The 18,031-nt window shown below is 38.4% G+C and overlaps 1 protein-coding gene across 1 annotated transcript in view; it reads left to right on the forward strand.

The window, feature by feature from the left end:
* LOC114650636 (T-lymphocyte activation antigen CD80) overlaps positions 1 to 5,757 on the forward strand; it is a 71,018-nt gene extending 65,261 nt beyond the window's left edge. Inside the window, exon 10 of the mRNA XM_028800405.2 lies at positions 1,656 to 5,757. Coding sequence (XP_028656238.1) covers positions 1,656 to 1,812 — 157 coding nt within the window. The 3' untranslated portion in view covers positions 1,813 to 5,757. The remainder of the gene's footprint in view (positions 1 to 1,655) is intronic.
* The last annotated feature ends 12,274 nt before the right edge of the window (positions 5,758 to 18,031 follow it).

Raw genomic sequence — 18,031 nt, forward strand, 5'->3', positions numbered from 1 at the left:
TTTCCTTTTACTCTCCTCTCCGTCAGCACCCCACGTGTTCCAACTTTCCCTCCTCGACTCTCCCCTCATCAGTTTCACAGTTGGCAGAGACATCAGCAGCAACAGTCTCTTCCCCATCCAGCTCATGACATGACTGCCTCCTTTGGCGCATCTGCCATTTCACTTTAAGCTGGCTCTCTCCTCTTCCTTATGCACAACAGCTGGTGCCTTCTGGATTCCTAGGGAAGAACATCCAAGCTCCCTGTTACTCCTCAACTAATCAGTGATGGAACCAAACTGCCCTTGGAATGACGACCACTTGTTCCTCCGTACTGGCTGACTGCCTGCCTCCGTACTGGCTAATGCACCCCTTCTCATTGGCCTTCTCCTGCTATATTCCCCTTCTGTCCCATGCAGGCTCCTTTATTCAATGCAGCCTAATTGGATACAGGTGTGAGGAGCTGCTCCCTCCGCAACATCATTGAGGTAGCCACTCGACTCCGCACATGTATGTGGCGCAGTCAGCCAGTTCCCCATTTAACTGCAGAGCGAAATGAACTCACGCACACCTGCACCCGACTGGAGCCTGCACCTTCTCGGGATGCGATTATTTATTTAAAATTGGTCACTAACTGCAGAGCTGCAGACCCACTACTCTACAGAGGCATGCTTTTTGCATGTTTTGAACATAACAACTGGATAATATGAATTATGTGACACAATTAATGTGAGATGTGTTTTTTTCATTTTTCCGTGTATGTTTTTCACATTGTTCGCCATCGTACAACACTGGTCACTATTGTCTCCTATTATGCCATCACTACAATGTACATGGGGTAACATAAAAAAATATCATTTTTAATGGAACATTCCTTTATGTTACAGCCCTATTTATGTCCCTTTGCTTTCCTAATGCCTCTTTTGCCTTTAAATCTTGTCGCTTTTCAGTGATAATTTTTCTATAGTGTTGATAGTTGCAATCATTCAAAGAAAACATCCTTTTACTTTTCCTTGTAACTACACCTTTGCCTTTCTCCAAGATTAGTTTTAAAAGTGAATCCAAGATGCAGTCAGCTTGTACTGGTCAACAGAACTTAAACAGTTTACAGAGAATGGATGGCATTTCAAAAGATTGTTGACGTCATAGTGACCATTGTCAGACATCAAGATCTCCAACTTACATAGAGTAAGTGCCTTCTCCTAAAGGAGATCATAATCCCAAGGTAGGATAGAACAAAATTCTCTCAAACTCACTTAATTCGATTCAGGATCACAAAGCACAGGGCTTATTCTGGCAGAACTGGGTGTAAGTAGATCCTTAACAGATCATCGGTCCATCATAGACACCTACTCACACAGCCGCACATTGAAAAGTTGTCATAACATCAATCTCCCAAAGATTAATATCTTTGGGAATGAAGGCAGAAAACCAGAGTACTAAGAAAATCCCATAGAGCACAGACATGAAAAGATTACGAAGAATTCTCACATTTGACGACTGGGTGTGGGATTCAAAAACCAGGACACTGTGTTCACAAGGTAGGAGAGCAAATATCAAATTACAAACTTTTAACTGATAAATCCAAAAATTGCTTTCATATGTTTACTAACAAAAATAAATGTAACAATAATTATAATAATAACAATAAATTCATATTTTAATTTGTTAATTGTAGGCAAGATGCTAGCATCGACATTGAAAACCCTGAACACCAGCACTCCTCCCTTGGAATGATGTCTGCCCATCAGAAAACTTCAAAATCCAGTTACTGCACTGATTTTCAGCATCAAAACGAAGAAGGAAAGATGTTTTTGACCACAAGTGTAATGTGAATTTTCCTCTAAAACATTCTGATTTTTTACTGTTTAAGACAGTTAAAAATTAATAACACTTCTCATGGAAATTGTGTCAGAGACATTTCAGTGTGATAATAACTATTTAACAAAACAAGCATGTCAAAAATATGTTCTCAGAAAATGTCAGGCTCTTCATTATTAGTATTATTGTTTTTATTTCAATGGTACTTAAATTCTTTTCTTGAAAGAAAACATTTTAAGCAATTATTTTGCTCACTGTTGCAAAACATTAATTGTCATTCATGGTATGTTTGTTACATACTGTATAAGCCAAGCGGAAAGTTGCAATGTGTAACAAACTGGAGACAAGTTCACTCATATGCCTGAGCGGGCAGCGTTCTGATTGTTGGACTAGGCCCACACATCCATTTTCACATCCCCAACTGCATAAAATTTAAGACAGTGTATCAACATAATTAGAAATAAGTTTAGAACACAAAAATAAAGTGCTAGCTAACTTCATAATGTCTAACCCTTTCCATCAGAATTGTCATACCTTCATTTCTGAGTGTATTGCTTGTCCGTGGCTGACTGCCATGTGACTTACCCTTTGTAAATGTGACCTGTATTTAGGGAAGAACTTCAGCACAGGTAGTTTCATTGACTTTTAGCTTATCTAATCACTCGTTTCTTGCATTTTCTACAATAAATAGAAATCTCCTTGCTCAGAACAGTGTTCAAATTTTGACCAAGAAGAATCTGCTTTTTGCAGATTTTTCTGTAACGGTAAAATGACCTGTGAACTCCCAGGTCATCTGAGATTGAATTGAATTTACATTAGTCTGGGATATACTTTGCTTTATTTTTAAACCTTTGGTGTAAAGAATTCTCACTTTGATTTTTTCGATTTGAAAGAATGATTCTTTGTTTTTGCTCAGTTTCTGGATATCTCCCAGTTCCTAGTTAAATAAATCTTTGTGCCTTGTCTCTTTAAAGGCACAACATCATTTTGATCTGAAGGCTTCACCAAAAGTGCTGATTATTCTTATAAGTGCTAGATTAGAGTTTCTCTAAGGCTTAACCACACTCTAGATATAGTTTTTAAATCACTGTTAGAATAATGGCTTCCTTTTAATTTTGGTTTGCTTACCTTCCATATCTGACCTTATTTAATACAATTTGAAAGGTACTTAAAGAACTCAAACATGAACTGCACTCTTAGTGTGAAATATTGATTGTAAAATCAAACAAATGAAAGTAAACAGGCGTTCTATGAATTGCTAATTATGATGTTCAACTCCAGGTTATCTGTCACATGTACATTTACAACATGTCATAAAACTTTCAACTTAGGGTGGCTTGAGGCTGAAGCCTATCCTAGTAGCATTGGTAGTACTAGGGTGTTGTACCGTGTTAGCCATTATGAATGTAGAGAAAAGCCAAGCAAAATGACACCTTTTATTGGCTAACTTGCAAGCTTGCATATTGTAATCTTTTTAGTTAGCCAATAAAAGGTGTCATTTTGCTTGGCTTTTCTCTAGTAGCATTGGGTAAAGGACTAGAAACAGCCACGGACAGGCCATCATTTCATCACAGAGCTCATTCACATACATACAAGCACAGTTTGGAATCCTTTGTGCATCTCTTTGGAATGTGTGAACACAAAATGTAGGTTTTACAACAGTGCCGTTTTATTTAGTTCAGATAACTCTATCCTACAAAGAGCAAACATTTTCAGAATTTTAAGTTCTCATATTTTCTAATGTACTGTATACATGTGGCTTCCCTGCTAACAAAGAGATACAATATGCATAAGGAGTCATGTTGGGGCAGAGGAGAATGTTAGACCAATCAGGTGCCCTTCAAATAGAGAAATCAACAGTGACGCTAATATATGCTTATATATGCTAATATGTTACAGGGATCCCATGGAGTGGTAAGTCCAGTACATGTAAAAAGGTGCCCTGATGGGTGACGCTCCAGCAGTATGTGGAGCAAAACAGAAGTCATGGGGAATTGGGAGGGATCCTTCATTATTCCCCCAGTACACTAGATGGGAGCGAGTAAGCCCCACAGGGAATGAGTGAGGTCCTGAAGTCCAGAGACCAGAAGCTGCTATGGGTTCCTGACCCTTTAAGTTAATATTTGGTATCACTGGTGCCGTGGTTACTGGGACCACCAGATGGCACTCTCATCTCGCAGTCATGGTTTTTGTAAAGTGGCTCAGAATTTAACACCAAGATGTACTTGAAAAGGCTGCTTCTTGCTGTTATCTTACTGAGTCAGGTTTCAAGTTGAGAACTGAGGTGAGGGCTGAACAAGGATGTACTTGTCCTTACATCTCTGGAATGATGATAGAGAGACCAGTCATCAAACAAAAAAACTGTTAGGTAAGCATAGGGTCTATTTTAAGATGGCAAACTAAACAAGCTGTACTAGAGGTAAAGAAGGGGTAGGAAATTCCAGTAGAGGGCTCAGTTGGGTAGTAAGAATTTATTATCATTTTTTTTTTATTTTGATGGAATGTGTTCTCATTATATTAATATTTTCCAATTGCTTTTTAAAACAACATTCAGTATACAGCAATTTTTGTAATAAGAGGATTGTTTAGCACAGCATACTTAATGGTAGGAGAAGACCAAGAGATGATTGAGTCAAAAAGAAGTTAAGAAAAAGACATGATTTAAAGCCTAGATAAAAATCAGAATGTTGTGAGGATGTCTTTAATTTGACTGTCAAATCCAAATATGCTAAAACAAAGAAACATAATAAAAAAAAGCAGATCAAAATTTTAAAAATAATATGCACATTTTAACTCTTATTAATCTAATACAATCATTAAGTCTTCCTTAATTTTAGCAGTTCCCAAGCTCAGATGTGTGGTACTGTGTGCCGCCATCTTTTATAGGGGCAGGACAGTGAGATCGAAGGTCACTAAGCACGCAACAGACAACAGAACAAACAAAATGACAATGTCCATGATTTTGTGGTACAAAATGGTGGTGCCAAAGCTAGAAACCTCACATACTGGATAATGAAGGTGTGCTGATGTCACTATCATAAAGTTCAACAATAAGAAAATATACAGAAACAAAAGTAACATGTAAATATTTATATATATTCCTTGCAATACATTTTTTTGGGTTCCTTGGACGTGTGCTGGTCGAAAATGTGTAAAACACAAAGCTGTTTGCATGTATTGATGTACATAGTAATTTTTGGTTTTTATTTTGTGCATTTTATTGCACAAACTGTTTTTATTCTTATTTGTTCTAAGAATAGACAATGAAAGGAAGAGTTTCTCATATTTCTGAATGTACATTGCATTTTAGCTTGTAAAAACTAACTGTTCTACAAAGAAATTAGGGTTTTAAATAATCTTTACAAATATCTGTCTATTGTTTAGGGTTTAGACCCCCATAATTACATGACACCCCTAGTAAATTTAGGGCTGCTGTGCAACGCTCCTGCATGCTGTCCATGTACTGACTGTGTCACCATCCCAGTGATATACAGAAGTGGCCGCTTTCGTCATCAGTCTACACCTCATTGTACGCCTTATGTTTATAGAAGGAAACTGGTCTTGAAATGTGACTATGGTATCATGGACAGTTTGCATTACAAAAAGATATTTGACACCTTTGCGGTTTCTTTGCAATCATTTACTTTTAAAGTAGAGGATAGTTGGTTGTATGACTGACATTTTTTATAATAAAATAACATTTTCAGATGGCACTTGGTTGCTTTCTTGCAACCTTATTTTGGTATATGTGTTTTCCTATTGGAAATGTTGTAATAATTGTCGTCTGTTCTTTAAAAAGCAATTCATTTGCAGTATTATTGTGCAAATAAAAATTGTTTTATACCTTTTCCTTGTAAATGTATTGTAATAATTTCATAAATATCATAGATATTAAGCTGTCTCTTTGTATAACATTACTTACAATGACTAATAAACAATACCTCACAGCCTTCTTGTTATTTTCTGGGTTTGCCGTCTGCTTTCTTGTCATTTCATTTTTATCTTCAAGGTTTTCCCTGATGCCTCGGGTTTCTTAGTATCTTTGCTTTGCATTTTTCCTAGTTTTTTGCAGCATGAGCCTATTTTCCCATTTTGTCAGGATGGTCAAAATGAAGACGGTCGGTAACCAGATAGGAAGAGAAAAGGTGGAAGACAGAAACTAACCCTGCTTGCACTCTCACATATGTCACATCAATGTATTCTCCCCAAGCACCCTATACTGACTGTGAGAGAAAAGTACAGTGCCCAGAGGAGGCTTACACAGACACAGGTGCAACATGAAAGTTCACACATACTGTACAACACCCCGATCACAGCCAGGGTATCAGCACTTTGAAGTGTCTATGCCAGGGGCTCTCAGGTTCAGTTCTGGGGTACCACTATAGCCAGTCTTACAAATCAATGGTTTAGTCTTGAGTTTAATTGATCAAATTGTTACACTGTATCCTTCCGTAACATGAGTCTTCAAAAGTTTAGATTCATCTACAAATTTTAATGGTTTTGATGCAAATTATCTAATAGAAATTGTCAATGTCTGTGTTTTATTGATCATTTTAATCATTCTTTGCTAGGGTGGCATTAAATTGTTTTGTTAAGTATAAACAATCTATGTAACTATAATCGATTCACTGAACCCTGTGGATAACTTTCTTAGATCCCACTAGTAAACGTACCCTATGTACACTGAAAAATGAGGCAGGTTAACAGTGAGAGGGCTACATATAATTTATTATTCAGGTATGACTGTAAAGTTCCATTTTCAGCTCCCATTACTCCAGTGTCCTAATGGTAAACTCCCTTAGCCCAGCCTTAAGTAAAGTAGTCATGTGTAGTTAAATGTGAATTGGTTATTAGAGAAACCTTTATAATTGTATTTACACGACTAGCCTGAAAATTACCCAAAATGAAAGAAATATGTCAGTCTGTTGTTTTACGAAATGAAGGTTATTCCGTGCAACAGACTGCTTGAAACGGAAGATTTAATACAAAGGTGTCTACTAGTGTATTAAGAGAAGAGGGAAAACTTGATCTAACCAGAAAAAGAAGAGAAAGTCTGTGATGGGCAACTGCGTAAGAGGGTAAGCATGTCTTACGCATATCAGTCTGTAGTTTGACAATCGCCTTACAGTGTCTTCTGCAACAATGAAAAGACGACTCCAGAATGCTGGCCTTAGAGGCAGAGTGTCAAAGAAAATGCCATTTCTGAAACTCACAATTAAAGCAGAAAGTTAAAATGGGCAACATTTTAAATCACCCAGAAATCCACTGTTCAGTGTTCTTTTGTCCATTTTAATCTTTTCACTTTTGTAGACGATACTGGTGTTTGTTCCAATGAAAGACAATTTACTTGAACAGAATTACAGGTTTTGGATGTGACAGCACAATTGTGAAGGTTTCTCTAATAACCAATTAGCATTTAAACATGATTAATTAACTCTTTCAGGGCGAACTTTTGTTGAAATTCAGGGGTCCTCTAAACGACAAGAATGAATGATCTGTCACATCTAACGGTCCTCTAATGCTACTTGGCTGTAAATGGTGACAAAACTCACTGTTACATTTTAGTTTGACTCTCTTTAGTAGAAGGAAAGTTGACCTCGACGTCCTGCGTGTGTGAGTAGAGAAGAGCAAAGAATCTCTAAAATGGTATCGACACCTGGCCAGAGACCAAAGCGATCTCATAAAACCAAATACTCCTTGGATGGCGTTCTGCGGGTTATCGCTGAATGAGACTCTGACTTGTCAGACTCCAGTTTTGATACAAGTGATCTAGAGATGGAAAACGAAATTGACGCACCGCCATCAGCCCTCAAAGTGTTAAGGATGAGCTTATGAGAGTTTGCCATTAGTACACTGAAGTAATGGCTACTGAAAATGGGGCTTTGCAGTCATATGTGAATAATGAATTATAAATCAGTGATTTCAATCCGTAAGCCAATAGCAACATTAGTCACGTTTTGGCTACGTTTTAAAACCAGTTTAATGGTACCATGATGATAAAATGAGGATATATTTGGATAGTAATTTCTATTCAAGGTTGAAAGAGTGACTCCATACTTTTAAACACTGGTGTATTTTGCACATAAAAAGTGTTCTACAATAATTACATTTAGAAGAAATTCAGAAATTTCAGATTTTTGCAGCTTTGAATGCTTAACTTTCTTTTATTATTTTCTTTTCAGTTTTTCTGTGGAGTTTGCTCATTTAATTGTTTCCAAACACTGGCAATTAGTGAGAAGCAGTCCAGAAAGAGGTATAAATGACACTGAACGCTAAAGGGAGACAGCTGCTTCAGTGTTGTGTTCATTTGTTAACTATTTAGAAGACTTAAATCAGTGGTTCCCAGGTTCAGCCCTGTGGACCACCATAACTGCAGGTGGTCATCCCAGCCAGCATATAAATTGAACTGGACTCCTGCTTTAATTAAAAAAGCTGTTAGTTCCAAGTTTCTGACCTTCTCTGTGTCAATGCATAAATTACTTCATTTTTGTTGGAATGTAGCAAGCATTTCCACATGTTACCTTGGGGAGAATTATTTTTCATTTTCTTGCTTTCTAAAATTTTTGTCTTTTTAATATTCTTGTTATTTATGCCTTTTCTTGGATAAACATTTTAACGGAGAATGCCACATATTCTATCTGTTTATCCGCCTTCCTTGTTTGCTGCAGTATATATGTAAGTGGTCTCCACTACACACGCCGTACTGCTGCGCCCTGGCCTTGGATCTGGTTAACCCTTGGAGCTTCTGTGTTCTGATTTGTACCATGCCATACAAACCACCATGAAGGAATAATGCTACTGCAATGGACTGCTTTATTGTTTGCCTTTTTTTATTAACAGGTTGAACTAAAATGTTAAAATAGAGAAAATACAAAAATGACTGTTCAAGCTGTACTGATATGATTCCTCCTCCTCTCACAGTAACACAACGAACACTGGGATACGACACTAAATTACAACAACATGCATATGTTCATGTACCAAACACAAACACAAAAATAACATACCTGAAATGTTAAAACAGAAAATAAAAAATGGCTGTTCAAGCTGTACTGATACAATTCGTCCTATTAAAACATGTGGAAAAGCCGTTGAACACTCACATAACACATAATCAAAATTAACAGAAAATAATTCAAAACATTTTAAAACAATAGTTGTGCATATTAACATTATGGTCACATACAAAAAAACATTTAACTCAAAACAGTTTAAAATAATTTAATTACTTCTACTATACAGAGAATAACAGCGTGCTTACGTCCCCTCACAGTAACACAATGAACACTGAGAGAGGCGCACACTGATGACGTAACATTAACTCAATAAACAGAGTAGGAAAATATAAGAGGAACACAGCAGAAAAAAATAAAACATAATGAATGTAATCAGGGTTTGGTGACACTTCAGATAACTGCTACATATAGTTGCAGACAGCTTATCACAGTAAGACTAGGTTGGGTGACAGACAGACAGACAGACAGATACTTTATTAATCCCAAGGGGAAATTCACATACTCCAGCAGCAGCAGCATACTGATAAAAAACAATAAAGAGTGATAAAAATGCAGGTAAAAACAGACAATAACTTTGAATAATGCGTAGGAATCAGACCTGGAGGGGATGCCAGTGCATCGCATTGTATGTACAGTAAAACTCAAACTTGGGCAAACAAAGTTAGCAAAATAACTGCTATCAACAATTAATTATTCCAATAGGAAACAGACTATATTAATCACACACCAAACACCAGATTAGAGCACGATCAATACATATACATACAGTAGGAGTAATACAAACACCACAGCAGATACGGGACACGGACATGTGCAGCAAAGAATCAGGATTAAGCTGGAAGTAATAACTCAGCCTGTAAGAAGATCCTGCAATAAGCCTAAAGCTGAATAATGCATTCTTTTTATAAGTTGAGCCTTCTTGTTAAAAGGTCTTCTTATAACTAGCTATGTTTTGTCACCATTAATGTGCTGTTATTCTACTGAAAAATCTGATTGACTGTGTGATCTTGAGGCAGCTGAGCAATCTGCAAGTGCTGAAATAGTAACAATGGTAAACGCTTGTACTATTGGGATTTGAATGTTGCTTTGGACCAGACCTTCAGCTAAATGGATAAATGAGTATCAAAGGTTGGCTATGTCACACATGAGTACTTGGGAGACAGGCTAAGGGCTTAATCGAAAGCAGAAAACCAGGAAAGGGATTGACAAGTGCACTAACCTGTCTTCTTTCTCTTCTGCAGATCACCTGCCTGAAACTCCTCCAACTTCCTGTTCTCCCTCCTAACCACGCCTCCTATTGACCTCACTTCCGCCTTGAGCACTCACGGACCCGCCTCTTCCTCCCCCTTGACTATAAAAGCCTAGCACATTCCCTTCCTTTTGTTTTTGTCCCTATTTGGACGCTGAACCAGACAGTTCCCTGGTGCTATTGTTTTGTTTGCCTGGCAGTGTGTTTAATATATGGGGTGGATTCCCCAGTTCTTTTTCTGCCTTCTTTTGTCTTTTGCAGCTAATCATCGATAGGCTGCAGCAGGGACAGAGAACTTCTCTAATGGGCTGGAAATCAACCAAAGTATTTGATCAGAGGAGCACTTATTATATCATTGATCTTTATTTTCAAAGAGTTTTTGAAAATGAGGCTCCACATAAGAGGCTTGTGATCAGATTAAAAGAAGTGGAAGTCAAGGTGGAAGGCATAGAGTGGTAAAGGGCTTATCAGGTAAGGTGATTTATGTGTTTTATTAATTATTATTATTATTATTAAATTAATAAAGTTATGTCTTTTAATCTCATCTATATATACAGTATATGAAATAAGGTCTGTTTTTCTGTCACCTGTTTACTTGCAAACCACAGGGCAAGAACCTTGATTTTGGTCTTAATCAATAAATCTGATACATTTAAGAAATTCGATAAAAACAGGTAGTGGCATCCTCCACAAAGTGACCTGTGGTTGTGGGTTTATAACACAAAAATGATCACAAAACCATGTGATGTGGTGGAAAGAAAAAGAATTGCAGCAACATCTACCAAGCAACAAGTAAATGTAAAGTATTACACATAGGAAGTAAAAATGTTAGGTTTGAATACACAATGGGCGGTCGGAAAATCGAGAGTACACCTTATGAGAAGGACTTAGGAGTCATAGTGGACTCTAAGCTATCGACTTCCCGACAGTGTTCAGAAGCCATTAAGAAGGCTAACAGAATGTTAGGTCATATAGCACGATGTGTGGAGTACAAGTCCAAGGAGGTTCTGCTTAATCTTTATAATGCACTGGTAAGGCCTTATCTTGAGTACTGTGTACAGTTTTGGTCTCCAGGCTACAAAAAGGACATAGCAGCATTAGAAAAGGTCCAGAGAAGAGTGACTAGGCTGATTCCAGGGCTACAGGGGTTGAATTATGAGGAAAGATTAAAAGAGCTGAGCCTAAACAGTTTAAGCAAAAGACGATTAAGAGAAGACATGACTAAAGTGTTTAAAACAATGAAGGGAATCAGTACAGTGGATCGAGACTGTTATTTTAAAATGAGTTCATCAAGAACACGAGGACACAGTTGAACATTTGTAAAGGGTAAATTTCGTACAAACATTAGGAAGTTTTTCTTTACACAAAGAACAATAGACACTTGGAACAAGCTACCAAGTAGTGAAGTAGACAGTAAGACGTTGGGGACTTTCAAAACTCAACTTGATGTTTTTTTGGAAGAAATAAGTGGATAGGACTGGCGAGCTTTGTTGGGCTGAATGGCCTGTTCTCGTCTAGAGTGTTCTAATGTTCTAAATCACAGAGGCCAATTACTTGACAATGAACATCATGATATAAAGAAGAAAAATAAGCACAGCACCATACGCTGAGTATGAAGTGCAGGATACAAAATGCAAGAACGACAAAAACGGAGAAATATATGCCAACTGTTGCATGCAGAATGTACCGTTGTTTGTATCTAGCCTTTTGTTGGGTCGCACAACCCACTCCCATAAGAAGACAACCACACCGACAAACAAGAAGTAATCCTGAATACAGGCCAGCCTAGCCGCAGATAAACGCAATGACTCATAGGCATGCAAGACAAATTTCCAGGATACAGAATACAAGATAGACATGAACAGTCAAGAGATGCATGGTGACAATTAAGAAGACCGTTAATGACATGAAACTTCCATTTGAAAGCATTGCTTTAACATCTTTACACTCGTGTTTCTTTCAGGCCCACTACTTAGCAAAGTTACATAAGTGATGTGATCAATATCAAATTGTATTTTTTGTTTAATGTTTGAACTCAAAAGAATGTTGTCAAAATATAACAGTTCTGCTTGATCTTGATGAGCCACAAAAGTAATAAAATACATTATGAGATCTAAAGGAACTGAAAGAAGTCACAATTTAGAAAACATAAAGAGCGGTTGATAGTTCATATCTTTAACCCTTTTATTTGCATTATCTTATAGGACTGTTGGTCTGCGAGTTGCATTAGTTCTTGTGTATTATGGCAGCAGAGTGCCGATGTGTTGTATGTTGATCAAGTGAAAATTACAAGGAAAAATTTTTGCAGTTCGCTGTACACCTAACATCACCACCACTACCACTACATCCCCTTCTTTGGGGTGACATGATGGTGCAGTAGACAGAGTTGTTTGAATCCTAGCACGGACTATCTCTGATGTAAAATCTGTATACTTTCCCTGTGTGCATGTAGGCTTTCTTCCAGGAACTCCAGTGTTGATCCTAAAAACATTTACTTTAGGTTTATAAATGACTCTGAATTAGTGTGGTGCGAGGCGGCATGCCCTGCAATGGGCTGACAGTTATCCATAGTTGGATCCTATGTACCTAAACTTGAATTCAGCAGATATTTAAAACATACAGACACCTTTTCCTTACATTAATGTGACTAAAAATTAAATGAATTGACATCTGGTTTTATAAACTCCAAAGACAAAGAAAAAAATCCATTAGACTAGTGTGCTTTACTAATATTGCCAAAGATATTTTTTTTCAGTTCTTTTAGTAACACCATAATAGGTTGTGTCCCTTTATCTTGTATATTTTGGAGACCAACCAATTACCATTGCTTCACTCCACTGTGCTGCCTGATTCCTAACTCCATAATGAGAAGGTCCTTCCTGTTCAGACTCACAGTTTGATTTAGACTTATTTGGAATAATGTGTGCACATAGACACACAGGGTTTCATGGGCATTCCTTCACACTTACAGATCAATAATATACATAAACCGATGCTCCAGTCAAGATAAAATAGCAGAAAAGATCAATGCTTACGGGTAACATTTCACTTTAAAATAAAAATGCAAGGAAAAGGTGTGTTATAAATAGAATGTATTATTTTCTTAAAATAAAATGCAATTTTACAAAATAGGGATTTGAAGGCTATAAAGTTGTTCATATTGCACCACATTCCCAGACAGTTTTACAAATTCAAAAATATATTTTGCACAAGTAAAGCACTGGCAGTTTAACTGGCTAACTCATGCTGATGGGGCGGTGGGGAATGAACCAGCAGCTTGGTGGGTAAAGTTTGCTCCCTTAAAGTCACAGGTTCTAGGAAAGTTCCCGGAAGGATCTTCTTCTTCTTTTGGCTGCTCCCATTAGGGTTCACCACAGCGGATCATCTTCTTCCATATCTTCCTGTCCTCTGCATCTTATTCTGTTACACCCATCACTTGCATGTCCTCTCTCATCACATCCATAAACCTTCTCTTAGACCTTCCTCTTTTCCTCTTCCCTGGCAGCTCTATCCTTAGCATCCTTCTCCCAATATACTCAGCATCTCTCCTCTGCACATGTCCAAACCACACACAATCTCGCCTCTCTGACTTTGTCTCCCAACCGTACAACTTGAGCTGACCCTCTAATGTACTCATTTCTAATTCTATCCATCCTCGTCACACCCAGTGCAAATCTTAGCATCTTTAACTCTGCTACCTCTAGCTTTCTGGTCAGTGCCACCATCTCCAACCCATATAACATAGCTGGTCTCACTAGCGTTCTGTAGACCTTCCCTTTCACTCTTGCTGATACCAGTCTGTCACAAATCACTCCTGACACTCTTCTCTACCCACTTCACCCTACCAGCACTCTCTTTTTCACCTCTCTTCCACAATCCCTGTTACTGTGAATTGTTGATCCCAAGTATTTAAACTCATCCACCTTCACCAACTCTACTCCCTGCATCCTCACCATTCCACTGATCTCCCTCTCATTTACACACATGTATTCTGTCTTGTTCCTACTGACCGTCATTCCTTTCGACTCTAGAGCATATCTCCACCGCTCCAGGGTCCCCTCAACCTGCTCCCTACTCTTGTTACAGATCACAATGTCATCAGCAAACATCATAGTCCATGGGGACTCCTGTCTAATCTCGTCTGTCAACCTGTCCATCACTATTGCAAATAAGAAAGGGCTCAGAGCCGATCCCTGATGTAATCGCACCTCCACCTAAGGATAAGGATGGTTGACTTCAGTTCAAATCAGTTTATTTTTGTGTTGTGTTCTTTACCGAGTACAGAAGCACAGCACACTTAGATACAAATAGGAACGTTAAAATGACTAATTACATAAGGAATACACACAAAGTCAGTGTTGCAGTGGTTAGTACTGCAGCCACCAAACTGGTTCTAATCCTGGCTCTGGGCCGTATCTACATGCAGTTTGCACATTCTCCTCATGTTTGCCTGTACGTGTCCTTAGATCTCTGGTTTTCCTTCCACATCCCAAAGAGTAGCCAGTAGTTAAATGGCACACTCTTTATTGGACAGGCATGCTTTCCAGGGTTGCTTCCTGCCTTGTGCCCAGTGTTGCAGGATAGACTTCAACACTGCTCTGGATTAAGCAGGACTAATGGATGGCTCGATACTCCTAATAATTGTCCCCATATGGCTTGAGCACACTCACCACGGAAAAAAAGGTGTGTAGGTGAAACAGCTAAACTCTTTCTCTACGCTCTTTTTCTTTTATGCAAAGAGACAGGAAGTGGAAAGAGTTGTGACATCCTCTTATGTCTAGACCTCTCAAGTGGAAAAATACCAGGTGGTGCTTGTGTGTCATGTTACACATTTTTATTTTTGTGGAAATGATGAATCTTTTTATTTACATGACTGACTGTTCTTATATTTATGCATACATTTCCTTGTAAAATTTATATTGTGGACCAGTTATAAATTCACAGTAGTTAGTGCTACTTACCTCAGTGTCATACGCGTGTTCAGAAGGAGGAAGCACTAATTTTCTTCCTCCCACATCCACAAAGATGTGAAAAGTTTATTGGTGATTATACATTGGTTCCATTTGCAAGGGTGTGCTTGGCACCCCATCTTGGGTTGGTTGCTGCTTTCCACCTGATGCCTCCAGACAGGCTTTTTCCTAAATTGGATTAAGTTTAGTAAGAGGGACTAAGGCTAGAAAGGGATTGCATGAGGCAGGCACACAAGTTGGAAATTATGGAAGCATGCTCTCCTTTGAACACATTAAGCAGTATGGAGGCCATCTAAGGGAGCCATCACCTCTGAAGGCAACAGGACACTGAGGGTTAGAGGGGATATGTCTTGTGAAGTGAGATTAAACTGCCGCACAGTCAAAGTGTCAAAGTGACGCTAAGCCTTGTGTTATGATTTGGGGTCTTTTTGATATTGTTTTAGTATACCACTGCTTAGTGCATCACAGATGTGGGCTTTTGTTTATGTTTTTTACATTGAAGAATCTGTTTAATTTCAGTTTCAGAATATTTTTCTTTAGATAAATTTGACATCAATTGTTATTAGGGGCACCAACATTTTCTTTTGTTTTATTTATTGGTTGCTATGGTGTTTCTACCCAGGGATAACCAGTAGTACATGGCACGTGACTTCATCAACATGACAATATAAAAGGTCATCCTCAAGTTTAAGGATAAAACCTTCCCATCTTTAGCACATTTGGTTCTGGTTAGCGTTTTCTGGCAAAAAAAACTTTGAGCTCTCAGTTTCTTGACTCCAGGTTTTGGGTTTTAACAAAAGATAGGAAAGACTTTTCAGTACAAACTCGGTTAGAATTAGGACTTTCCCTATATCCTTTGAATACTGTCTTTCAATTCACAATGTCAGTACACCTAGATATGGAAAAAGAGATGGGACAATGGCTCAACTGGCTGGAAGTTCTCACTGTGTTCGTCAGTCCCTTGAATTATTACCGTATATACTCGCGGATAAGTTCACCCACGGATAAGTCGCGACTTGATTTTGCCATATAATTTCTGGTATTTTATAATGTCAGTCGTATAAGTCGATTGCGGAAAACTCACGTTATTGATTCAAGAGATTATGATATGCTAACACCCACATAAGAGAGTAACCACGGAGCACATTGCCTTGTTTTTCTATGTATTGTGCCTACATGACCACACGTTAATACCCGAACGATTCAGAAGTGACGTTTGCACTGTTTTGTGTATCTCACACCCTCATACACCTTTATCGTTAGAGCATCTCTTATCTACAATGGAAGCAGCGAAAGAAATTGGTAACTACGCTGCTGCAACAAAATTCGATGCATCTGAGAAAATGGTGTTGAGATTGGAGGAAGCACGAAGATGCAAAAAGAAAAAAAAAAAAATTGTCATATTTTTGAACGGGCATATGATTTTATGATTGATTTTTCGGGTTTTAAGAGCCGAATTATACGTGAATATATATGGTAACTCCTTTCATACTGTGTCAAATAGAGGCACTGTCGACCCCTTGAACCCTCAGACCAGACGTCAGACGCCAGATAAAAGTACAAAATGAGTATTTATTATTATAAGTGCACAAAGCACCCTACTCTCCACAATACTCAAACAATAAACAAATCCCTAATCAATAACCAATCCTCCACTCCCAGACGCTTAGCCACCCTGCCTCCCAACTCTGCTCATCATCTGGGATTTCCCACAATCCTTTTATAGTCCTTGACCCGGAAGTGTTTCGCCCTCTCTGTGCATGTGACCTGGAACACTTCCGGGTCAGATAAAAATCCTTCTTTCTTCACCCCGGAAGCACATTGTTCCCCTTGTCCATGTGACTCGGACGTACTTCCGGGGCGTAAGGCAAATAGTCTTTATTCCTCCCTGCAGCGCCTTCTAGCAGGCCCCAAGGTATCCAACAGGGCTGGGGATAAAAACTACATTGTCCAGGATTCCCTGCTGGCATTCGGGGCACCTCCATGCTGCAGGGAGGGCTCCACCTGGCGGCCTGGGGGTATTGGCCGGGATGAAAGGCCGGCCACATATCACAATACATAAAGGCTAAAATTGCCTTTAAATTCCTGGGTAGGCAGCATGCGTGAAAGGGCCTAATTAATTCCTAATGTTCCTTCCTGTTTTAAGTCGTGCTATAGTGACTGTAATACTTGATTTACTGTAACCATTTATAGCCTTTTCCTTTTATTTAAATAGTTGCGAGAGGCGTTTACCTTGAGCGTTTGAAGGTTCTGAACACTCCGGAGTTCTCCCACATCCCAAAGATTTGCTTCATCTGGAATTTAATATTGGAAACTGGGAATGTTCTGTAGAGCTGTTCCCTTGTCTTGCTCCCAATGCTGCCGAGATAAGCTTCAGCTTCTGGCACTCTCACTGGAATAACCAGGCTAAGAAAATGGATGGATAGATCTTCAAAACCAGTACTTCAGTTTTTAACATGGTTTGTTTATGGAGCAACCTGAAGAAAATCAAAGTGTCAAAAGAATGAGGCAAAACCAAAATAGACTGGTGTGGACAGACAATAGTGTACAACTGCTTTTAAAAGCCTACAAATGAGTATAAGGTTGTCCGAGCCTTAGAAAATATTGATGGGTAGTCCTGCCAAAATAAATGCAGCAAAATATTTAAATGTTTCAAGGTCTAGTACCCATCAGCTAATATAGAGAAGTTCTCTCTACAGGGGTCCAAACTGAAGTCAGTGCAGGATCACATGACAATTATACTGTACGTCAGCATTTCCAAAAAGTTCATTTTTTTCTGTCCATATTGCTACAAATAGCCCAATTCATTTTCGGTGGTCAAAAATGCCATTTCAGTGTCCAAAACATATAAAAATAGATGTGGTTTCAGATGTAACTGTAGTAGTGTAGATTAGGACTTAAAGTAATCTCAACTAAACTTCCTTTGGATAAAATAGCATAAAAATTACCCATTTTAGTATCACTCATGTGGAACAGGAGTGAAATTAATAAAGTGAAT

This window comes from Erpetoichthys calabaricus, chromosome 4 (assembly GCF_900747795.2).
Source record: "Erpetoichthys calabaricus chromosome 4, fErpCal1.3, whole genome shotgun sequence".
NCBI lineage: Eukaryota > Metazoa > Chordata > Cladistia > Polypteriformes > Polypteridae > Erpetoichthys > Erpetoichthys calabaricus.